Source organism: Astatotilapia calliptera, chromosome 5 (assembly GCF_964374335.1).
Source record: "Astatotilapia calliptera chromosome 5, fAstCal68.1, whole genome shotgun sequence".
In the NCBI taxonomy this organism is placed as follows: domain Eukaryota; kingdom Metazoa; phylum Chordata; class Actinopteri; order Cichliformes; family Cichlidae; genus Astatotilapia; species Astatotilapia calliptera.
Genome location: NC_137426.1, coordinates 24,778,343 through 24,804,920, shown reverse-complemented (window position 1 = coordinate 24,804,920; position 26,578 = coordinate 24,778,343). Strand labels below are relative to the sequence as shown.

Here is a 26,578-nt window from a genome sequence, read left to right as displayed (position 1 = left end):
GACTGTGGGCATACAGAAGAGATTAAACGTGCACATGTCAAGAGCTTGAATCCACCTTTTAAAAGCAATGTTTTCTTTGCCCACTCATTTGTTTCATATGAATGAAAAACAAAATGTCATCATCTTTTGCCCCTAAAAAACTGCCTTGTGTTTTTTTTTGTTCACTATTATTACACTGATATTATAAAGATGCTAATTTTCATCCGTCACTCTTCGCCCTACACCCAATAATCCCCTCCAGCCCTGACAGCAGCACTGTTCAGTTGTCAGCATCTTCACAGAGCAATGCCTATAATCAGCTCTGTCAGCCCTGCTACTGAGAATTAACTGTCTCGTTCCTGCAGCCATCAAATTCTTCCATCCTGAATGCTTGTATCAAGCTCGTATCTTGCAGCTCTTACTCCAGAGTGAGAGAGAATCTCCTTGAATGCCAACGAGGCCTGGTGAGACCGTCGACGACAGCCACTGAACATAGGCGATGTTAAGTTCAGAGGAAGAAGGGTAACACTCTCCTCGAGTGTTAATGATGGTTCACTGTCATGCTGGCTTTAGTGGCTGAGAGGCTGGAACGAGGCTTTGATCTGTGCTCTCTGGCTGACAGGACTTGCTGGGTCTCTGGCAGGAGGAGGGACGTCATGGGAAGACAAAGTCAAATTTGTGATAAAGGACTGGAGAAATGGAAGATCACCTAAAAGCCTTGCTTGGTGTCCTAAATAGCTACACTGTGACCAGTAAACATGTTAGAGGGCAAACATTAATTTCAAGTTGAGGTGGAGAAAGGGTGCCGTGGCTAAGACCTTTGAAATGCAACCTCGCTGTGACTTTGGTGACAGTGAAATTGATTTGTTTTTTCCTGAGAAACATAAACATAGCTCCAATTACATATTTTTCTTTACAAAGCTCTAGTATGCTCCCCAAACCCATTCTTAGCAGGTTTTTAGCTTAAACGATTCCCCGATAAGGAATCTTTTCACAGCCGTGTTCCATAATTTATGTGATATATACCTGCAATGCTCGCTTTTGACCCGAAACCTTCAGAATAATTTTCCTCTTTACAAGGTAGACACTTTTTTTATTTCCTTTTCGACTTTAGCTCTTTTTAATCCTCATCTTATCAGTGTTGCTACAGTCAGATCTGTTCTGATGAGCGAAAGCTCCAGTGTTCATATCTTTATTTCCAGACAAAAGCAAACAATACGGGAGGGTGCAGATGTTTCCATAATAGCAAACAAGGTTCAAACTGATTAAATAGCATATTTTGATATTATAAAAAGATTCGCAACAAAGGACCATTATTTTTGAAGCGTGGCTATGTGCTGGAATAACACAGACACAGCCATATTCAAACCAGGCATTTACTCATTTGCATACATACTGGGAAATCAGCAATTTGTTGTCTTAGTGTGCTTTGAAGGTAGGGATTAATATATATGTGCATGTTTGATCTGCATGCGGAGGCTCACACATCACCTAAATAGTTTGTTTAATTGTAGGATCTTTTAATAATATCTGAGCAAGGTCTATAGCTCACTTGTGTCAGAGACCTTATTAGCATTTTGTCAAAGTAGCACCAGACTTTGGGATTAGTATTGGAATCTCATGAGTCTTATTCCATAATTGGATTCATTTGGCTTTTCAGCTGGAGCTTTTGGACACATATCTGCAGGCACTCAACATGATAGTGGTGTTTGTTGAGAAAACAGATGCATGTTACCTGTTTAATGCTTTTAGGTACTTGCATGTTATTCAGACCAGCAGTAGCCAACAATGTACTAGAGCTATCAAAATGCATTTTGGTTGTAGATAGTGTACAGGCCCAGGAGATCAGTAATAAACGTGGAATATAAAATATGTATACAAAACCCACTAACTCAAAGATTCGCTGTGCCTTCTGTGCAACGAGAAGTCACAGTTTGTACTTGGGTCATTTGGGATATGCATGAAATCCCTTCCAGCGGAGCTGTAATAGTGTCTGGTGAGTTTCCAAAGTCATCTGAAAGACAGACATACCTGACAAAGATTCAGTTTATGCATCTGAAGTCGAAAAATAAAACTCAACAATAAAATGCACTAAAAATCAAAAGCTTCTAATAAACAAGACAGGTGCACGAACAGCCATTTACCGTGCGTGAATCGCGCCCATTGTGCTGTGGTAGGAGCATCTGTCCTCGACATATGTGATGGAGTAATAGGAGCTTAATAGCTCTCAGTCGGAGCTATTCAGGAAGGTGAGTCACAGCTGTGGACAGCTATCATCACCTGGCAACTAAAAAGATGATGTTTTTCACCTTAACGGGCACCCAGACACTGCGGGTGATGCATTTTAATTCACTTCATTGAACTAATTAGTTTCGAATGGGATACCCATACAGCTGATTGGACCTCCATTTGTTGGCGGGTCAATAATACTATAACACTCAGCTAACTAGCTGCTTAGAGCTATCTGACTCTCAATGGGCTGGCTCCTGCCACAAAAGCTTTAAACACATTGCAGCATTTCATCAGCAACATGCTCGTTCAGAGGTTTTTTTAATGGTCCTGTTAGTCTTTGAATACATTTCTTGACAGGATGATTTGAATTTGTTTCTGTGGAGCTTATAATTAGAAATAATTAGCGATACGCCTTAGCTCATGAGCTTAGTCTGTTACTGAAATGTGCTGGTTGGCTCTGATGCTAATTTTCCCAGCGTTTTATCAGCAAACATATTGCTGTGTTGAATTGAAGTCATACATCTATTAGTGTGTGTCTAATTTAACTAAATCCTATAAGATCATTTTTTATTAAAAGTCACTTTTTAAATTTCCACTTGGCTTTTCATTGTGACCTGTAAGCTTCAGAGTATATACTGTGCACCTCAGCGTAATTCTTCAGTATGTAGGGCAGCGTGAGACTCTCTAATATTGTGGGTTGAGTTACTTTGGTTGCTAAGGACATACATTATAACCATGGTAACTAAAAAAATGTCAAAGAACTTTGTTGGGTAAGTCTGTCTTAATAAAAATAATTTTTAACAAAGGTTTGTAAGGTAAAGCAGTCCAAGAGAGGACTTGAATGCTTGTCTTGTGGTTGGAGTTCTTGGGATGGTGCCATGTGTCACCCCCACCAGACGCATGACACCATCATACGCAGGTATGCAAGTTTGTCTTCTTCCTCAAGTTGTAAAATGACATTAAACTGGTGTCTCACTGCATTGGAAAAAGATGCCAAATGGATACCACTTTCAGCTTGTGATAGGTGGGAGTGTTTTGTTTAACGCTCTTTTGAATTCTTCACTAACTGTGCCTGTTAAAAGCTGTTTGTTGACACTCTAAAGCCAGAAATTCCAAATGAAATCAGGTATTAAGATTTTTATCACAAGCGAGAGTAAAAAAAAATGAATGAAAGCAGTCTAACAGTGTCATTGTTTATACAAACTGTTGGGCCGTCAGCATCTTGTAGTGAATGATGCACGATTGAATTCACTCCTCAGAGTAGATGTGAAATTGTTTGCCTATTCTCAGGCCGCAGGGCTATTTCAGCTCTGGCTCTGAGCCCTTCAGTGCGGGATAGGATGATTGGGCAAGATGGGCATGTGTGGTACAGCAAAACTGGAGAGTGTGAAAAGTGTGTGGGTGAGATGACTAGTTTTGATTATGGAGCTACCAATGCCCTGAGGGAAAATAGATAATGAATGAGTGAAAAAAATATGTGTGTGTGTGTGTGTGTGTGTGTGTGTGTGTGTGTGTGTGTGTGTGTGTGTGTGTGTGTGTGTGTGTGTGTGTGTGTGAGTGCCTGTCTTGTTCTCTAGGCTGCCTATTGATTGCATATGTGATGGTTTAGGACAGTTATTGTTACGGATCATTTCTGGACTCAAACAAATAACTGCACATATAGCTGAATAAACATTTTTCTGTCATCTCTTAAAATAAGTTAGTTCCCCACTCCAAGGACTGCTGTAATGAAAGGATAGCAGTTTCTTAGCCCTACACTGAAAGGAGTGAAAACTTCTCAAAGCAGCTAAGACATTTATGGACTTTTGAAGTTATTTTATTTCAGAAATATTGACATTTACTATATATTGCAATTTTTCTGCAAATCTAAGCTGGAAGTGTGGCTGAAATTAGTCTGCAGGATCAATTATTTATGAAGTTTATCTTACTGAATCTTTACCGTAGCTTTCAGAGCTCCTTTTTTTATATCTAAGGTACAATGATTGATTTATGCATGCTGAAGAATCATAGTAACTATGCATCACAATGGTAAAGAGAGGTGATTAAAGTGACTTTGAGTGCCACTGGGAGTTCTGATAATTTCAGAAATTGTGGATCTGTGTGCATTTTCCTCAAAAGATCTCTCTCTGAAATAGTCTGAACCCCCCCCCCCCCCCCCCCCCCCCCCAGCCTGTTTTGTATGAGCGCTTCACACTGCTGGTGATGTAATGGTATGGAGGACATTTTCTTGCCACACCCTACCTGAATATTGGTGGTGACACACCTTGTCATTAAGCTCAAATGATCTTAAACTGGTTCATTGAGCAATACAGTTTTTTCACTGTACTCAAACGGTCTCCACAGTCACCAAACCTCAGTCCAATCGGGATTTGGTGGCACGGGACAATGATATCAAGGGTGTGCAGAAACAAATCTCCAGCAACTGTGTGACGCGGTCTCTATGATCCAAAGTCTGTGAGGAATGACCGTAGCACCTTGTTAAATCTATGCCACAAAGAATGAAGGCAGTTTTGAAGGTAAATGTGGGTAAAACCCAATGCTAGAAAAGTGGACCTAATAAAATGTCTGTCTATACAGAATTGGATGGATTACAGTAGCTTAAACACATTCAATTCTAAAATGATTACAAATCAGGAAAATAATGTCTCTGTTTAACTTGTGCAGTGTGTGTGGTCGCCTTCTAAATAGTAGCACGTTAGCCTGTCAACCTTTGGATTAAAACCTCTTAGAAGAAATGGAGCTTCGCAGATTTGAAAGCATTCTTTAGAGCCTTACTTCATGTTAAGATGTGTGTGTATTGTTTGTGTCTCTGTGAAATCGAGTGTAGCTCGTTAGCTAAAAGAACACGTCTTGGGGGGGCAGAGGTGGACATCTGACAATGAAATCTTCACTCTACAGTGACACACTTCACTGATGCACATTTACAATGGCTTACTCGGAAGCAGTTTCCAAACTTTTTCTCCCTGGATATTAGTTTTACAGTATGGACTTGCTCTCATTTCCATTTTGCTTTTCATCTCAAGAATCTTGCTGCATTTGCAAGTTGTAGAAGCAGAGAGCTGGAACTTCCTTGGTAGTTTTTCAATTGCAGAGAAGCAGATGCTTTTCCTGTTCATTGGGAAAAACAGACCTGAGCTTATATGTGTTTGCATTAAAAGCATAAGTGAGACTAAATATTGCACACAATATTTTTCAGGTCACAAAAAACAGATGATGCAAACTATAAGCGTCCAATAAAGTGCATTTTGTCATGGCTGTAAACATACAGTATGCCCTGTTGTCTGTTACATGACCTCTGTTGTCTTCAGACACAGTACACACCGTGCTGTTAGGAATTTTGTGACAATCCCAAGCTTCCCTGCCAGGCAGTGAGCTTGCTGTTTCTGTCTGGCAGGCTGAGCAGGAATCTCCCCAGAGGAAGTCGTGGGCTGAATAATTCAACAGCTGGTGGGAAAAACGATCTTGCTTGGTTCTACCATCGATCTGACGCTAAAGCAATACCAGCACTACAGTTTGGACTCATAGGACTGAAGCTATGAGGAGTCCTTTATTTATGAATTGCTGCTGCTAGTGGCTTTGTTATTGGTGCAAGACGGATGAGAGGCTCTTATTTGTAGGCAAGGTATGGCCAATTATGTTAAACTTTATGATCTATGACTGACTATATCACTGTGATGTATCGAAGGACTTATAGAATGTATTACATTTTTCTATTAGTCAAATAAGACAAAGAGATAATAAAGAAAAATGACAGGACAGTGATAAGATGAGGGACAGAGATGAAGGGCCAGTCAATGGTTCGTGATGCATCATCTAGCTGTAATAACACTCTGCTTTACCCAGTGCTCCTCGTCCTGCCTTATAAACCAATTACCCTACTTCTTCCACCTCCACATTTTCTTATATTGCTTCCTCTATATTAGTCAAAGGAGCTTGCAAAGAAAAGCGTCTGGACTTCTTTAAGTTACTTGAAGACGTTTCACCTCTCATCCGAGAAGCTTCTTCAGTTCTAAGGTCAAATGGTGGAGAGTCCCAGATATAAACCTAGTGGGAGTTTCTTTGCAAGCTCCTTTGACTACGATGACCTGGATGACTGAGAACCTTCACAGACATCTTCCTCTATATTACCTTTTCATCCCTTCCTCATCTATTCACTCCTTTCTCTGGTCATATGCCACTGTCTTCTAACTTACCAAATGAAATTAATACCAATCTTTTTGTTCCAGGCAGTGATTTTCTTCTTCAAGATGTTTCATAACCAACATATTACAACTAATCCTTATTTAAATGTCCTTGGGAAAAAACAAGCAAACACCTTGTTTCTGTTTTTCTTTAGTCCATTTGCCCTCATGTTTTCAAAACAGCAGGATTTTTTGAAGCTTATAAAGCCATTTTTCTTTTCTTTTCTTTCTTTTTTTTTTACCAAAATTAATTCAGAGTTCAAACCCACTGGCTGAGGCCTGGCGATTGCATGATTTTTCTATTCACTAGTTTTTTGATTGCTCGGCTTTCTTTGCCGAGTTGAAAGATGCGCATAAATTCCAAACCAGCCACAGACATACTAAAACATATAGGAATCAATGCTGGAGCTTCAAGGTGTAGGGATATTTTTTACTTGTTTATGCTGTTTTGAAATAGCGTGGTATTTGGAAGATGGACCGGTAGCAGTGAGAGTAATTACAACTTGAAAGCCAGGGTGTTTTTAAAAATACGTGTGGAGACATCAGCAGACACAGATGTTATACCCCAAGGTGATTCCATTAATCGGATCAATAATTGGAGAGGAAATAAATAAAGCAACTGATAAATTAGACTTTCGTAGGCTAACCTGTACTATTAAAAATATTTATGGCCCCAGGGGTTCAATGAGGAATTAAAATAACCCAGACTAATGGATGGTAGAAATCTCATTGACAAATATACTACAAATGGTAAATGGCCTGTATATAGCGCTTTACTAGTCCCTAAGGACCCCAAAGCGCTTTACATATCCAGTCATCCACCCATTCACACACTGGTGATGGCAAACTACAAAAGGTCTCTGAATAAGAAAATAATAAGGAGAAAAAGGAAACTGTATTGCTAAAATAAAGTGTGTGGATAAGGGGCTGCTACAAACCTATTTTTAGACAAAGTGTGCAATCCAAGACAACAGCTTAAGTCCAGGTAAAACAAAAATGCAGACCTGAGATGACAAGATGATTACAGAATGATGCAACTAAGACAAACCAAAGCTTTAAATAGACACAAGAGAGGGGAAACTCCAGGGCAGCAAGACACAGCTAAAACTAGTCAAAGACAGTGAGACAGTTGAAGTAAAACTAAATACCATGCATGCAAGACAAGGATGGAGACTTAACCACAGGGAAACACGGGGGGAACAAACTGAAACGCCAAGAATCAAAAATAGACAATAACAACCAACTAAGCTCGACTGCTAAAAGTAAAACCGAGAAAACCAGTCAATATATATACAGCGACACTATGTCAACAAGAACACCAAACTCAAATGATAAAAGCCATAGAGTAGCTGAAATATAATCAATAATAATACAACTTAAAAGTCAATAATTCAGAATGAGAGGTTGAAGAGCCAGAACTAAACACGAACATTGCAAAATACTTTGAAAAAGGTGCCATAATGCACAATAACATTCAAAGAAATGCAAAAATGCTCCTCTGACTCAAATTGAACAACATGGGAACTTAATATAAGTGGTTTAAAAAATGGTGAAAGCGTATTTCTGAAGAAACGTTAACAATCACTAAGAGTACTTTGGTGTGTAATCGTTAGGGTTTCATGTTAAATGATATTACAGCACGAGAGTCTTTCGAGTCGTTCGATTTTCATTGTTTTTTTAATCTTAATGTATTATGTTAGTCTGTTGTAAAGCGCGTGTGTACATTTGTCGTCTCTTTGTAGACAGCACAAAGAATAGGTGCTGCTGCTATGCAAAGGCTAAAGGGGCATCTAAATAAAGAAGCATGTTTTGAATTTGCTTAGATTCATTTCACTTTATCTACTCAGTGATTCTGGAGAGGATACTTATCCAGCTCTGTGTACTCCTTTTCTATAGTAACACAAACAAACAAACCTGCCCCCTCATCTTGACTTGTGTTGCATTGTGGGCAAGCACGAGGTCAAGCACAGAGCCTTGGCTGGATGTATACCGTATAGACTCCTCCCACACAAACAAACTGCCCTTCTTGCACCAGAAAAAAATACACCCTCAATGTTAACCTTTTGCTCTCAGTCTTTTCTTGGGCATACTTTTCCAGGGATTACTGTGCTGGAAATATTATTATAATGTGTGCAGTACAGTAGCAGAATACATTTCCTATAGACACCCGGGCTCCAGTAACACTTGGATTCAGAGAATAGCCACAGCTCTGCTGCAAGAATGTTCATATGTCTATATATGCATGCACAGCGACTGCACACTGTGCCATACTCTGCAAACCATACCCACTCCAGGGGAAACAGTCAACCTCACAATATGTAGCTCAAAGCTGAAATTATAATCAAATTTTGGCTAAAAATATTACCTCCCCCCATATTTTAGCACCCCATGTCTTGTTAGCTGTTAGAAAGCTATTGCATTGGCAAGCTGCTGTAGTTAGCCAAGGTACTTGCCAAGTTAGTGGAGAGCAGTGAATTGTTTTCTCTGTATTGGATATTACATACATACATACATACATACAAAAGTAGTCTGAGCTAATCATCTGAAATCATTTTACAATTAGGCTCCCAAAGTTGTACTTCATAGCCAGCAGCAGCCTTTTTTGCTGACTTGCGCTCTTTTCCAAACCGAGAATCTCATAAGCTCAATTTATATGGCTTGAAACGCTTCTTCAAAACCAGCCACTCATCCCTAGATATTTATCATCCTCTTCTCAGCCTGCACTCAGGGCGGTTAAAGGCTGCAGTGATGAGGAACCTCCTGCAGGTTTGAGGAAAGGAGCTGTCTAATTATTGCGGTCTGTGTCAGATCTCTGTAAATAGAGTCAGCATTGTCTGTGCGTCTGTATAGCGGCATCGTTTCTTCTCCCTGTGCAAGAGGAGCTCCGGTATAGTCAGACTATTTCTGATACAATCTCCGAGGACTTCATTTCTCTCCCTCGCTCTGTCTTTCTTTCCAACTCTATCACACGCACACACACACACACGCACATCCTGACACACCTTCTCGCTTCTCCGTCGCTTGTTCTTACATTACATTTTCTCTGACATTCATACTCTCTTGATTTCGCCAATTCCCTCGTGCACAGAGACATACATACCAAAATCCTGCCTCCGCTGCCTCTGTGCATCTCATATCTTTTCATAGCCTCATTTACATAAGGAAGTTGTGTTTCAGGAAGTTAGTTTGAAACCCCTTCAGTACTGCGAATCCCTTTGAAATGTATTATGTAACACCTAATGCAAATCTGGTGACACACTGTAAATATTTTATGCCATAGCAGTCGTTGCTGATGCCCTGGAGAAAAGTTTATTCCTGCCTTAAAAGGCGTATTTAAGACTAGAGTAGCACAGGCTGTGCATCTAATTGAAAAACCAACCTTTTGTCGTCATTATGAAAAAATGTAGCATTTTAATAAAAAACTTTTAACTTTATTTTCTTGCTTTGCCTTGCAAAATGCAGTGACCTCAAATAGCTGAAATTTCGTGCTTGTGGGAAAGGATCAGGAAATTTTTCTGTTACTATGAGAGCAGTAATTACCACAGTGTGAAATCCTGCTGACATATTCTCCTTAAGAATAAGACTTTGAAAACTCTGCTTTCTTAAGACCGTTTACATCAGTTTAACTTTACTGGGCTCGTGTGAAGCCGATCCACCCTTGCAATAAATCTGTGGGAGCACTGACATTTCTACATTGTTTTAGAGGAGCTCCTCATCTGAAGGAATTTTTGGGTTTCAGATTTAAGGACCATTGTTGACTTGGGGCTGCTGTGCAGGAAGGTATCTGCTGTGGGTTCTGCAGCTGACATGGTTAGAAAGAATTGCTCTGATGAGGTTTTGTTACAGCAGACCTAATTTTGAATAGACCCAGGCTGCTCTCCTCCTGGCTGGAGGTTCTGTTTGAAGGTTCAGGTAATACTGCCTTTTGTCCTGCTTTTGTCTCAGTGGCTGAGTGCCTTCACAGTTTATGCATTTCTCTGTGTGTGAAACTACTGATCTACTTTATATTAATGTGTGAATGAGAGTGTATCCCTAATGAAATGTGATTTGAATAAAAGAAATAATGCTGTACGCTACATAGGTGTTTAAAGAATGCATCGTTAAATATATAAAATAGCTTCATAGTTTCTTTATGCCTTTGTAAATATAGCAACAAGATAATAGTTGCTATATGTAATCAGCTTAATCCATCACCTATAAACAACCAATCAGTTCTCCATTTGGATGGAGCCTGAACTAAAACAATTAAAACAATTATTGTTAATGTGAGCTTGTGGTATGATGAAGTGTTATTCTTATGTACGCTGACATGATATTTGCTTAGTCTGAGGTCTATGTCACAGGATTTATGTAGTTACACTATAATTGGGAAACTTCACTATGCTGAACTTGTCTCTTTTTATATTAGTGTTTAATTAAGCTGTAACTATGGAGTGTTTTTTTCATCTTTTCTTTTCATCTCTCTGTGAGCTTTTCAAACAAGCTTTTCTTCACAAGCACCACAATGACAGTTTATTTGTTTCATCTTTGTACCGTCATACATCTACAGTAGCTGGTGATCTGCAATGGAATTTATCAAATCATTTATTATATCAATTCTTACATGTTCTGTGTCTTGTTAAAGATGCAATTTTAAATATTTTACCAAACTGGCCACTTTATTAGGCACACCTTGATAGTAACAAGGTACTGGAAACGTTCCTCTGAGATTTTAGTCTGTGTTAAAATGATAGGATCACAGTTACTGCAGATCCATCATGTGAATCTCTTGTACTACCACATCCCAGAGGTGCTTATTGGTTTGAGAGCTGGTGATTATGAAGCCAGTTTGATTACAAAGAATTCATTGTTATGTTCAAGAAACCAGTTTAAGATTATCTGAGCTTTCTGATGTGGTATGTTATCCTGCTGGAAGCGGCCATCAAAACACACATAAATGGTCATCAATACTCAGGTAGTCTGTGATGCGATGATGGACCCAAAGTGTGCCAAGAAACTATTATATCACTCTAATACCACCAAAAACAGTAGTTTGAATACCATTATATTGTTTTTACCAGATTCTGTCCCTACAATCCAAATGTTGCAGCTGAAGTTGAGACTCATCAGACCAGGACATTTTTTCCAGTTTTCTATTGTCCAACTTGTCCATGCAAATTGCAGCTTCAGTTTTCAGTTCATAGCTGACAGGATCACCACCTAAAGTTGGTCTTAGCTGCTATAGTCCATCTGCTTCAAGGTTTAACATTTGCATTCAGAGATGCTCTTTTGCATATCTTGGTTGTAACAAGTGCTTATTTGAGTTACTGTTGTCTTCCTCTCAGCTTAAGGCAGTCTAGCCATTCTTTTCCGACCTCTGGCATTAACAAGCCATTCTTCTCCCAGAAAAATGCTGCTCACTTGATTTTTGTGTTTTGTGGACCGTTTTCTGTAAATCCTAAAGATGGTTGCATCCCAGTATATTAAAAGTTTCTGAAATACTCAGACCAGCCCATCTAGCACCAACAACAATGCCACATTCAAAGTACATCACCTTTCTTCCATATTGTGATGCACGGTTTGAAGCTGAAGCGATCTTCTCGATATCGAGGCCTAAATACACTGACTGTCTGGATCTGATTGGGTGAAACTTGGACTAATGAGCAGCTGAAAAGGTGTACCCAATAAAGTGGTCAGTGAGTGTAGCTTGTGCCAGTGATAGCAGAAATGCGGATCAGTTAAGAAAAAGATAATTAACATCCACATCATACCTAATGTGCTACCTAGAGATTAAACCTGTATATCAGTAAGCATTTCATCATAGTAGCATATATTGCTTGCCTGTCATGCTCTACATTTAGTGGACCCCAAAGTGCAAAAATCCTATCTTCTCCAACAATTATTTATCTGAAAATATGACAATGCTACTCCCAGAGGCGCCCTACATGTGATTCACAGCAACTTTTCTGCTTCAAGCAGAAGCAAAATGATGTACTCCCTCAAGACACAACGAAGACGTACTGAGTTTAAATGAACAGATTGTATCAATTGATATTCATAGCAACATAGTTTATAGAGTGGCAGATGCTGTTTCAGTCATTGTCTGTTAGATTACAGATATCCTGTGTGTATTGTGTGCTTTATTCACCACCAGTCTTTACGCCTTGAATGCTATGACTGTAAAAGATGGCTCCTCATAAAAAGCTAAAATTAAAACACTGATTTATAGGACCTGAACGGATTCTTCAGTTGGCCTTATAGGATAGCCAGAATGATTGCAGATGTAGATTGAATCTACATAACTGCAGCATTTTGATAACACAGTGCCAAAAAATGTTTTACCGCATCACAGCACCACAACTATATCATCAAAACTGTAAACATTTTTTTTTTTTGCTATTAATCCATAAATGTTTTCCTCACATTTGCCCTGTGATGCACTCAGCTGCAGTTTTTCACATTTGAACCTGTGCCCACCGGCTTGTAATAGCCGACTTGGATGGAGTGATTTAATCTGACTACAGGTCACAGCTAAAATATATACCTTGATTGACTGCTTGGGGAAAGAACTGCAGTTGCATGGGGATGAAAGCAGTTTGGGGCTGTATTTACGATAAGAGATAATGGAGAGACCATTAGAAGGATAATAAACCACTGAGAGATAAACAGGAGGTGGAAATGACAGCGATATAGAGGAGGATATAGGAAATGATACAAGTGGATTCATTTTGGATCAGTGAGTGGGAATGACATAAACTACATTAGGGATGTGAGGTTAAAGGGGAGGAAAAACTATTTCCTGGTGAGATTCCTGCATGATTGGTTGGTAACTTTGAGTAACCCAGATTCAAACAAAGTTATAACAGAGTGATGTCCACAGTTAAAAAAACGTGAAACACTTTTTGCTTTGCTGTTTCTTTGATGAATAGTGTTTGCATTATTCCAAAATGTCCTGCATCAAGACAACAATAGGAAATAACAAGGAGCACTCAGGGCTCCATCTCTGGGCATCATTAACTTTTAATTGTATAATATTTATTTTTGTGTACATGCATTTTTTTCTTTGTTCTCTTTAAACGTCAGAGAAAATCTGATAAGGGTATCATGTTTACTTTGATTATATAAACATTATGTAGGAGTACTTAAAGGGTAATAGGTATTCATTTGTAAATAGCTAGACATGAATAACTTCACTATCATTTTGACCTTCAGATCAATCTTTTGACCTTGATATAGAGAGGTCAGAGGTCAAATGTTGTATGGTATTTAAATCTTCATACAGTACTTTCTCATAGTTTCTAAGGCTAAGTTATCAATTTTTGATCAGTAAATCATTAAGTTGACCTTCAAGACCTTGTTGGATGTAAACCAAATTTTACTGGATCGTTTGCGTGAGCCCACGCTACAACCCTACGAAGTTTTATCATAATCCACCAATAACCTTTTGAGCTATTGTGTCTACAGACAGAATGAAACGCACAGAAATGCTCCCAAAAGCATAACCTCCTTGGCAAAGCTAATAATACTCTTTAACACAGACAGACCTGCTTTGTTTAATTTATTTTATCAGACTCTCAAAGACTGTAGAAAAGCTCAACCTTTATCAACCTTTACACTTAACACAATGTTTTTTCCTACAATGTGACGCTACAGAGGTTAAAAACATTGTAACACATTAACAGCTCTAAATAAAAAATGGAATAAATAATGAACAGGTAACCCGATCTTTATTCAGTTTTGAAAGTATCAAATATGTTAGAACAATGGCGACCTCTGCCACCTCTTTTTTCTTGAACAAAAAGAGAAAATAATAAGCTCGCTGATACACAGACAGTAACTAGAATGAAACAGTGAAGAGAAAGAAAGTCTGTGTTTACATGACATTTATTTTACAGGTATCATAGTTGCGGTTTATAGTCTCCATGAAAGTCACCAGTTGATTAGTTAGTATCAGCAATAGCTAGGGATGGATAGAGCGGCTGTGGCATGCGAGACCTGTCGGTGGTCTGGAGTTACTTTACACTGAAAGCAGCAAAATATATATAAAAAAAAAAAACAGTTTTACTGATTCTAAAATGCACTAAATCGGATTTATATCGGTATTGGCAGATATCCAAAATTATGATGTCGGTATTGGACATAAAAAAGTGGTATCGTGCCAACTCTACTAATAGCATGATGCCTGTCACAGTTTCATGTATCATTTACATGCTAGTACCCAGTCCATGGACTTAACTACACACCAATGCCTAAACTGCTTCGGTAATTTGACATGTGCTGGTGATGCACTTGTTAAACGTGGCCATTCACAAAAATCAAAACTTGTGACAAACTGTGTGCAAAACCCTTTGTCTTCTCTCCCCGGCTTACAAAGTCAGTAAAACCAACTTCTGATCAGTTTGTACCGGCTCACGTTTACACCTGTACCGATAATATTTTTAGTGGTCCCAGAGTTTCAGAAGTTTACAACATTTATTACGTGTAAGATTGCCAGAGTAATTTGCTAGAGGCCTCCCCTTCAAACAACAACGACAATGAAGCATAAATAAATGTGATTGCTTGCTGTGTGCTAATGTACTATTGAGGGTTGTTATGGTGAGGTGGTGGATGGAAAGGGTCCAGATGTAACTAAATATGTATTTGGATAAGGGCTGAATAAATTAAACTGAACAAAGCATCCAATTATTATTAACAATGCATTCCTGGGACAGTTTTGCATACAAGCATTGTTATCTGAAAATAGCTAGGTGTTTTTTTTTTTCAAATTTCCTCATTTCTCTGCAACTGGAGTTGAAGCAGGGCAGAATTTTTAAACGGTGAATTGCTAATTTAATTATATTGCCTTTTTTGGTATCAAATATGGTTTTTATTGGTTATTTAGACTGAGATGTAGGCATTTCAGGGACATTAGACTGCAATACTTCACCCAAAGACATTTTTACAAACACAGAGTATTGTAGCTCAGAATGTCTTTCTAACCTAAATGTAAGATAAAAAACAAAACATTTCAGGACTTTATGTGTTTCTTTTTCTTATCGGTGTGCTCTTGAAAGCTCTTAAAGGAGGGAGAGAAAATACGGGAACAGAGGAAAAATCAAAACAGATTAGTGTGGATGAAAGAGCACAGCTTCAGGTGGAAGGCAGCAGAAATTGCAGAAGAAAATGAAACGAGAAAGAAACAGAAGCGAGAATCAGAGGAGACAACAGGCTTTGTCATCTCGAGTGAAGGCTCTCGTGTCGCTGTCGTGACCAAGCGAGCAAGAGGAAACGTGAAGGGTAATAGAGCAAGGAACATAGCAGCCTCTGGCAAACATTATGAAAAGGTCAGACTTGATGGAGGTGTGACACAACACTCGAAACACGGGGGGAGAGATTAAGTTAGAGAAAGTCAAATTCATAAAAAAATGCATTAAAATCAAGCGGGAATAGATCAGGAGAGACAGGGTGGAAAAAGCTAAGAGGAAAGCACACACACACAAAAGCAGGCAAATAATTAATATAAAGATTTACTGGCACGAGCTCACTGTCAATCACTTTATGCCAGCTCCAGTTTTATGTTCCCAAAGGATGTTTGCTCAAAAGCACGCGCTGGCCTTCGTGCAGCACACACTTCAAAAGACGAGAACACCTCTCTGTCCGGAGTCAAATAGTGTTTAATTGCACTCTATTATCTCAGATAAAAGACTCCTGTACATCTCTGAGCCCATTAGTGTTTGGATGAATTATTGTTGTGTGATTTCGTTTGTGATTTTAGCAAATCACAAATGATAGCACAGTGAAAGGCCCCGCATGGTTTGAGACTAATGGTTTCTAAATTAAAGATCAAAGATCTGAAACCACATGAAGGCCTGAGAGAAAAATGTGATTAACACTACTTCTATACTCGTCAAACTTCTGCTTTTTGTGTTGCTCGTGTTGATATTTCAAATAGCCCATTTTAAGTAACCAGGTAGTATGGATTCATGCCTAAATGGCCAAAATGTTGACTTTAAGGAAATGAATTACCTTTAAAGGTTGCATGCAATTTAGTAACATGTAATTACAATGTAACAGGTTAAATTTAATGGAAACTGGTCACATGGAAGCTACTTGATTTTTATACAGTCAGTTCACACCAAACGTGTCCTCCTTAGTGATAAATTATTTGAATAAATGAAGCTTTGATCTGATTATCTTCCAGTTGCGTTTTACTCAGAATTATTGTTCCATGTTTATGAGGGAAAAGAATGATTTGAGTGTGTAAACATTTACAAACATAACTTCATCTGTCAGAGATGTATTCAAACAAGCCAAGATAAAATACCTTTATAGTATTTGAAGACATTGCTTAAAGGACGTTTGATGTACTAGTGTGTTGTACATGTGTAGTATGGTTAAGCCTTGACTGAGACATTAATTCCTGTCACATGTGAGGGTGTAGGGAAAGTAGAAAAAGTAAAAAGCTTTAAAAACAATACTTTACAGATGTTACGTGAAGGACGCTGGAAGATGTAGTGGGACCTGTACAGTAGGTGGAGAAACAAGGAATGAACAAGATCCTTGACAATTACCTTTATGCGCTCTTTCCAGTCAAATACAAGCCTGTAATTTTGTGTCTGCAACCTTTGCTGTAAATCAGTGTGGCAGGCCCTCATCAGACTTGAGTTTAAGGGGATTCTTACATTGTGATCTATAATAGGAAAACGTCTGTAATTACATCTGCTGGGACGAGGTGCCAGAGGTGGCAGTTGTTAATAAATACATTAGTCTTGAAATGAAATACACTGCACAATGCACGGTTAAAAAAAATCTGTCATATTTTAAAGCCCCAAACTGTGGTCAAGTTCTATTACCAATCAAAATCCACGATTCATCAAGTCTTTGTTCTTTAATATGACAGATGTAAACGTGTGAGGTTGAACGCTACGTGCCATTACAAAGTAAGAGGTAAGGTGGGAGGGCAGAGATAGGGATGAGCAAATGAGATGAGTAAACACGGAGACTTGTTAGCAATCAGGCTGCCATTGTGCAAAATCCAACCCAACAATTTTCAGTTTTGATATCCCCGCTAGCCAGTTGATTTCATTGCCTGGGAATGAATGAAAGAGCATGTTTGTTTGTGCATGTCAAAGGCTTCACATGCAATCACATTTGCAAACGTAGGGATTGTAAATGTGAAAATAACCTTGCACTCTTAGTGAACTTTTCATTTCTAAAGCTAGAGTAAGAGTCTTTTACATACAAATGAATGTCTATTAGAGGGTTTGACAAACAAGCTCACTCAGTGCTGATTAAGGCCATCAGGTAGATCTCTCTGAAGTTCACAAAACGCCAGAAGTTTTTAATCTGTTCCCCTGTGTTTTATGTTAACTGACAATAAATGGTTTGCCAGAGCCGAAGAGCAGAAGACGGTAGCAACAGACAGAGCGTAGGCTACAGCAACGAGGGTTTGTTAGGAATCATCCACTGCTTCCTATTAGATTTTTTAGTGAGCATCGTGTAACGACACTATATAATGAGGTGACCCCACAATTACTGACTGCGTTATCCCAAATAAATAATACAAGTAGTAGAATTGTTGATTAGTGACCAATGGTTCTACATTGTATTCCTCATAGGGGATAATAATAAAAAACCAGCATACACTACACATGGTGCTTCAGGTAAAAACGAAAAGTGGTAGATGGTGAAGCCAAAAAATTATTAAACATGGTTGGATTTCTTTGTGAAAGGCATAAACAATAACTTAACAGAGATTGTGTAGTTATTCTCATTGGCTGATGGGGGACACAAATGTTCTGCAGTGCTGCAGGCGCCCATGTTTGCTTCATGAGTGGGTCTTATCAGTCACTATGAAGTAAGCTAGGGTCGCATACCTTTTGTGCTCCCTCCCCGCTGCCACGGCTCCCTCACTGTAATAGACTTTTGAGTATTTGTGTTCTTTCGCTCCCTGTTACCTTTGTTAGTGTGCTGTTTCTTTGTGCTTCTAGTTCGCCTGTTTCTTGTCTCTATCACCATGTTTATATTAGTCCTCGTGTCTCAGTGTTAGTTATTTGCCTTTTTTTACTTTCTGTTTTACATTTAAAGCCTTGTTCTTGTTTTACCTTCTGCTGTTTTCGGTGACTCACCCTCATTAGTTAAGTTTGTGTTTGTTTTCTGTCCTGTTCCCACCTTTGTCTCCTGTTTTTCTGTTGTGCTCCTGCTCATCATACTTGGTGTTTTTTTTTTCTGTTTTGTGTTCCCAATCTCTGCGTCGCTATCCTGCTTCGGACCCTTTATCCTGATCCCTGATATGGGCAGTGCTTTTGCTCCTGCTCTAATATGAATGTACCTCACAACACCCATCTTTCAGTGTTTTCTACCACTTTGACTGCCCTATAACGGTGACAATGTTAATGCCATTTACCCTAAATCTGATCTCAAAACATGCTAAAAATCTACATTACTAGGACCTGGGGTTTATCCCCTTAAAGAATCCAACGTTTTGACTTGAATGAATGAACATAGCTGACATGAGAACAGACGCCACTATGAAACATTGATGTTAAATGTGGGGTGGCTTATTGTTTTCCTTCTTGTGTTAATGCTGGCTTGCATCTAATTTGATATCTAATTATTTGCAAGGTATCATGGCTTTGATGCCGGGAGTGGTGGTGAAAAATCGCCGTGACGATGAGAGGAAATTCTTGATAGTCTCTCATCAGAGAGGAGTTTTGCATGTTTGATGTGAATCTGCAGTGAGAGGGGGACGAGTGGAGGCTGAGAGAGACAGATGAAATGTGATGCAACAAAAAAAGTCCCCAGAGACTACAATGTGACAAAAGCTCAAACTAGATACCCGAAGAAAGGAAAAAAGGGAAAACCAGAAAACCAAGGCACAAAATGAAGAGCGCACAAAACTCACAGTGATCTGAATCAGCAGATCAGATCACTTTCTGTAAAATTGTCAGATAAGGCTCTGCACTTCTCAAGTGGGCTTCTGGTTAAAAAAATTGTATCATCTTAAACATGACAAGAATATACCGTATGTGCACATAAATATTAGAACATAGCTGAGTATAAGTGACTCATGTCAAGCTGTCAGCATGAGTAACAGTTGTTGCTTTTTTCTTCTCTTCCTTTTCCAGAAATCTGCTGGATAAAGACACATTCTCAAAGTCAGATCCAAGTGAGTATTTTGTAAAGACTTCTCCTATTTATGGTACTTTATTATTTTTCTACGCCTGCTTCTGGTTGTGGTCGTTCTCTACTTCTCCTCTGTGTGTTTTTTATCGATATGTTGCCTTGTAGTTTGGGAAATCTTTTTTTCCCCCCTCAGTGTGCTGTGGCTGTTTGTTCACTGCACTGGAGCTAAAACCCTCACATTGATTTCCCATTTGGAATTTGCCTCCATTTTTCTAATTCTCACTCTCTTTTCTTCCTCTCTCTCCCCCCCTGGTTCTTGTTTTCTCTTTCTTTCACCAAATTTCCTCTTTTTATGTCCCTCCCTGGCACTTTTTCACAGTGTGCGTGCTCTATACACAAGGTGTTGAAACCAAACAGTGGAGAGAGGTGAGTGTACACACGAACATGCACACACAAATCAAAAAAGAAAGAACTTACAGCGTGTCCAATTACGTTCTGGCCTTGCTCTCTGTGTGTACAGGGGTGGAGTGGTGGCACTCCAGTTAAGACATTCAGCTCATGGTTTTCTTTCCCCCTTTTTCTCTGTGAGTGTTTTTTGACAATTCATTAAACTTGTTCAAGCATCAGTCGTCTTAAAATGCCAAGGAAATATTCCCTAATTGGAGACTTCAACCAACAACAAAAACCCTCACACCATAATGATCAATATGCTGACATTTTGGGGACTAAACAGCACGCTGCAGATTCGTTAATCCACATCTTAGTGAGGCTTGTTTGGTTTATGCGGCATTACCATCAGCTCTCTACTTGTCATCTCACCCTTCTGTCTGTTTGTCCAGTTAATGAAACCTAATTATTTGGATTGCAGGTGGAATTAGCAAAACACATAATGATACAAAATAAATATGTGAAGTAAAGTGTTAAATAAAGTATTGAAGCCAAACTCTTTACCTTTATGTCTTTGCAAATACTGATAAGCAGCTGACATCAGAATGTTTATTATGGAAGAAATTCCCAAATGTGGCACATAATGAAGGTAATAATGATAATAATAATAATAATAATAGCAATTTAACTCAAAAGGATGTAGTTGACAATATTCAGCATCTTTCCTGTTGTTAAGATGAACAGTTTTAAGTAGATACAAGTGCATGTGTATGTGGCCCGTTGATGTTTCACAGACCTCCATTTGTATCCAAAAACTATTAACAGAAATGGGCCAAGCTGCTGCTTTCGATTAAATCGAACGTGGCCATTGTAGTTTATTTTAATAGAATTTTTGTCCTATTGCAATAAATGCTGACTGCAAGACCAAATTAAAATATATACAGTGTACTGTTTATGAACTAAGCCTGTAATAAATTTGTCACGGGCATGGTAAATATTTTTGTATATAAATATCTTTTATTTGTCAAGTTAAAGAGTGTCATTGTGATTGAAACTCTATTTTTCCAAGAGATATCTGGCTGAAGGGGCAGCAGAAATTGCAACAACTATAAGCACAAGTAAAGAAATAAATACAGGTGACACTGGACATGAACTTCAGAAGCAGTCACACTGAACAAGAGAATCTCTCCTCAATCCTTTAAATCAGACCTACACTCACCCTTCATAACCAGGTAACAACTGCAATAACAATTTCAGATTCTCTTATAGATTATTCAAGAAAACGAGAGCCCCCCCCCCCCCAAATTCTTATTTTTTGTGATGTACATTTATAGATAACAACAGTAATTGTAATTTAGCATAAGAAAAAATACATTTTGATTAAAGAGCTCATGCATGCTGGTGGATAAACCATTGCAGAAACATAAAAAAGTTTTAATTTGGAGCAGCTGTGCCATAAACCTTACATCGGATGCTGGTCTAATAAATTCGTAATGCAATACACTGTACTGTGTATGCACATATCTGAAAATTATAGAGTATTGCTAGCGCAATGCTTTAGTGTAAAAACACAGCAAATATGCTGTAAGTGAGAATACATGTTTGGCTTACAATAAATTAAAGTCATTAAATCAAAAAATCATAAATCAAAAGTGAGTTTTGCTTTAAAAACTATTCCCGTTAGAGAACGTCTGGTCCAAACCTTGCGAAGATAAATAGAGTTTGACACTAGATCAGGGGTGGGCAACTCCAGGCCTCGAGGGCGTCCTGCAGGTTTTAGATGTGTCCTTGAACCAACACAGCTGATCTAAATGGCTAAATTAGCTCCTGCAGTTCTCCAGAGGCCTGGTAACGAACTAATCATGTGATTCAGGTGTGTTGACCCAAGGTGAGATCTAAAACCTGCAGGACACCGGCCCTTGAGGCCTGGAATTGCCCACTCCTGCACTAGATAGTCGATTTTAATGTTCTGTAATACAAACAGGCAACAAAAATATTAAAAACTATCAACCAAGACAGCAATGAAAAAAGAAAGTCATTAAAAATGGAACTGTAACGTGATGAGTATAGCATGATATTAATTTACAGCTATGTTCCCAGTGCCACAGCCGTGATTTCACTTGCATCCCCTCCAAGGCTGGACGTGCACAGTTTGATTGATTCCTCATCAAACACTGCTCATTGTCCAAATGGGCACAGATATTTTCAATACATGATAATTTAATGTAATTTGTTTATTTATATGGTATATGGCTGTTTTATTTATACACTCATCTGCTGCTCTTATGTTTACTCACTCCCAACAGATGGCTGTGTGGGATTAATTCAAAGGTAGCTGAATTATTGCTGACAGCCCTGCTCTTTGGGTGTGAAAATGTGTATGCATATGTGTAAATCCTAAGCGCATATGCATTTGCATATGCACAGTAAAGGTCCTTTTGCCATCCACTTCTTTGTTTTTTCAGTTTGAATGCCTTCTAATCCAATCAAATACACAAAATGTAATTAATATAATGAGCATTTCACTTCAGTTTATTTTCACTTCAGATTGCACTCCATCTTCTGCTGTTCACCAGGAAACATTTAAATCAGCCCTCTCCTTGCGGACATGAACCATCGCATCCACAGTCATATTGTCCAGTTGTATGTGTTGGAGCGGCTCCAGGTGATGCTGTGTGAGCGACACTGAGCGCCTCCGATTGAACAAGCAAAGCTAAAACAGGTGACTCACCAGGGACTGCTAAATAATGCTTTCTGACAGGGCCCTCTAGCACACCGGTGGGGCCACGTTTGACGATTATTTCCATCTCCTCCGGTATTTGGTGCACACTGCATTATGCCTGCCATGCTAATACAGGTCATTCTTGATGAAGAGTATGCACATCACTTTATACAACAGACTAGTGCATAGATAAGTTATGTGTAGACTTGATTCTCTTCGTTGTGCACTCATTATCCTCTACAGTACATTAAAGTGCTCCGGATTTAGTTGTAGGATACTTTTAGGTTGATTTTATGCTCAAGATGATTCAGTGCTTTTTATTGCTCCAGTGGTTATTGTTTTAAAAACAACTAAGTGACCTTCAATAATGACTCCCCATCCAAAACAATGGAGAAAATAAACCTGAATATGGACTCTAGTATCCAAAACCAAGTCTGAAAAGGTCATAGGAGATGTTTACCAGGCACAAACATACTGTCGAACAATTTGAGGTATTACTGACTAATACAGCCCAAATTGAGAGCACTCTTAGAAATACACTTCTTCCTGGAATCGTTGTGTAAGTGTACCTCGGGTAATTAGACCGTATACCAGAAAATCACAGCTGCAAAAAGTCTCAGCTCTAGCTTCACTGAGTTTCCACAGTATGTCCATACAAACACAGTCACATTAAGGATATTTGTGAACCATTTGCTTCTCCTTACAATATAACACAAGACAAGACCTATTAAATGTAATCCAACCATCCATCCATTTTCTTCCGCTTATCCGGGGTCGCAGGGGCAGCAGCCCAAGCAGAGAAGCCCAGACCTCCCTCTCCCCAGCCACCTCCTCCAGCTTATCCAGGGGAACACCAAGACGTTCCCAGGCCAGCCGAGAGATATAATCTCTCCAGCGTGTCTTGGGTCTGCCCCGGGGCCTCCTCCCGGTGGGACATGCCCGGGAAACCTCGCCTAGGAGGCGTCCAGGGGACATCCTTGTCAGATGCCCGAACCACCTCAGCTGGCTCCTTTCGATGTGGAGGAGCACCGGCTCTACTCTCTTCACCACAACAGACCGGTACAACATCCGCATCACTGCAGCCGCTGCACCAATCCGTCTGTCGATCTCCCGCTCCCTTCTGCCATCACTCGTGAACAAGACCCCAAGATACTTAAACTCCTCCACTTGGGGCAGGGACTGGTCCCTGACCTGATCCGGCTGCCTGTAATGTTAACACTTAATTACATCAACTTATTTTTAGGTTTATTAGATGAATATAAGGCGTAGTCCTAACGATAAGAAACTCTCTCCAATAAAAAAAAAAACTAAACAAAAAACCTACTTAAATCTGGTGGAGTTCCCCTTCCAGGTTGTCTCCTTGTTTACTTTTGGCCCACTTACTGCTTTCAGATCTCTCCCTGAAAGGCTCATTCTGATTTTCCTGTGGACCAAACGTTGCTCAGAGAGCTGCACTGCAAGGGAGAAAACATGAGGGGAAAATAGACCAAATTTAAATTGTATTTTTTATCTATTTTCACAGGTGGAGTCGCTGAACTGAATGGTTGCACCTTATATGTAGTACATACATACAATGAAGGACTGTTGGATATATAAACAAGTAAAACATAGCAATGGAGGTGCAAAGTTGCCGAGTGATTACTGTATGCTGTGAGCCAGTCAGAGAACAGCTAATGGAGATTGACACGGTTGATGATTTCTATTATTTTTTCCCACCGTCTGACATTATCTGCTACTACCTGCTATGTGAATGAGTGTGCGTTTGTGTGTTGGTGCACATGCCTGTTTCTGCGTGCATGAGTTTTAGAATTTGTTTGATGTGCACACATATACCCAGACTTCGCACAATCACAGCTGTGGCTCGAAGCTCTAACAAACCTTGGGAGTTGTTTTCCCATGAAGCCATGCAGCACTTATCGTGGAAGAAATGGTTTTCAGCTGCTTGTTTTACTCTTCCTCCCTAAACTCTCTATCAGTCCTGGGGAGCTGCTCAGTATTCTTCGTGTTTCTGTGTCTTTTCTTTGTCTTGGGGATTTCTTTTTTAAACTCACCCCAATGCTTTTCACTGAAGGCCAAAACAGACAGAAAGCTATCTCACACTAATTCACACTACTGACTCCAACATGCTCATTATATGAGCTCTGTGTTGCTGTCTGCTGAGCCACAAAGAACAGAAAAAGAACTACAGCACATTCAGATGGCAAAAATCTGCACTGACAATTTGTGTGTGTTAAAAGAAAAAAAAGGTTGTTTATGCAAAGTATGATGGTCAGCATAATTAACTCTTAGCCATATTTGGGATAGAAAAGCCAAAAAGATAATAATGGATTATACATGTTTTATTACTGTTCTCCTTTGCCCATTTCTTAATTTAACACCATGATCACTTGCAATGAGACTTAGGGACATGGTCACATTTTCAACACAAGACACTATCGGTCTCTACATCAGCGGACCGAAGAGTTCAGATGCCATAAGTATATGCGTGCCAGCTGCCTTGCGTCTATGTGTGTAAATGTCGAGGGTGCAGGTCAGGGACTTCCTGCCAGATTCTCATTAGCCAGCTCCAGCAGCCCAGCAGTATCTAATGAACTCTGCAGCACGGTATTGTCTCTTCCACTCAGCTGGGAAATCACGTATGGTGCTCATTTTTGCAATCTCCCGCCTCTTTACTAACATGTGCTCACAACCTCATCAACAGCTCCGGGTGCTTCGGAAAAAAACTCAGGGCAGAACACAGATTCAATATCAGTAGTCCTGCCCTCCTATTTTTAGAAAGAGGGATTCGACAGTGGTGCAATATCACAGAAGAGTGAAGTTTTCTATTGGTGCAAAGTCATCGTTTACTCACACTCGCTCACAAAAGCTGCATTCCATGTTATGGGAAGATTAATCTTTGCAAACAGGTTCTGTTTACCTCTATGAAGAGTTCGACAGACTTGCTGGTGAGTTATGAGACTGTGGAAAACAAGAGTGACTCTGAAAAGGCCGTTGCAGATTTGCTTTAAGCTATGAATGTTGTGTGGAACTCGTTGAAGTTGCATGCTTATTCCCATACAAATAAACATTATTGCACTAAAAATACTACAGTTTGCACATATTACAACATATTCTTATTCTGAACTCATCACATACTGACGCTTGCTCCTTGTCACATTTTGATGCACTTGGTAACGCTTTACTGACATTTTCAACTAATGCAAAAAAATCAGCATTAGAAGGCCAGTGTGGTGTTATACAAACTCTAGATGGAAAGAAGTTTTTGAACCATGTCTGGAACCACACATTCTTCTCTTCACTTAAATTTCACGGTTTGGTTTTCATAACATTACCTACACATTAAAGGTCAAACACCTCTCGACTGCTATGATGCTGATGACACCAACACAGCACGTTTGCCCTCTGCCTCATGGTGTCTATTTCACAGGCAGACCTGTTGTAGTCTGTGGAAACAGTTTGTCTATATACGATTCGCATCTGACCCGATGTCATTATTGCATTATTGAGCACAGGTTGAATTTTCATCTTTCTAACAAAAGAAAGAATTCTTGCCTCTGACATCTGTGCATCATTGTAATATTAGGCATGAAGGAATGAAGATGGATTTGATTAAGGAAATCAATTAAGAAAAAATATTATTAATGCCGCTCATTACAAATCAATTAATGCTGTTCCTTGTTGTGATATAAGGATGAAATGAATATTAAACCTATCACAGGAGGTGTGGCTTTAATAGATGTAGCAATAACGTCTTTTTCTGAGCTATAACAAGAGCAGCTGTCTCCTACAGGCCCAGAGCATGCTCACATGGCTCAAATTTAGAAATGTAGAAGTAAGATGTGATTTATCTTGTGAAGTTCTGGTGATATTACCAGCAAATAACTATGACTAAGCTGAGATGTTCAAACCGCAAACAGTTTATAGCTGTGCTGGCAGGAAACCATTAAATGTGACATCAAAAACATGCAGCCATGTACAGTACAGAGTAGACTCA

The 26,578-nt window shown here is 39.2% G+C and overlaps 1 protein-coding gene across 2 annotated transcripts in view; it reads left to right on the top strand.

The window, feature by feature from the left end:
• The window catches only part of cpne5b (copine Vb), a 134,986-nt gene that overhangs the window by 7,651 nt on the left and 100,757 nt on the right, over positions 1 to 26,578 (top strand). For both annotated transcript variants that reach the window (XM_080301926.1, XM_026168361.2), the window contains 2 exons: positions 19,478 to 19,518; positions 19,855 to 19,901. In XM_080301926.1, coding sequence (XP_080158052.1) covers positions 19,478 to 19,518; positions 19,855 to 19,901 — 88 coding nt within the window. The remainder of the gene's footprint in view (positions 1 to 19,477; positions 19,519 to 19,854; positions 19,902 to 26,578) is intronic.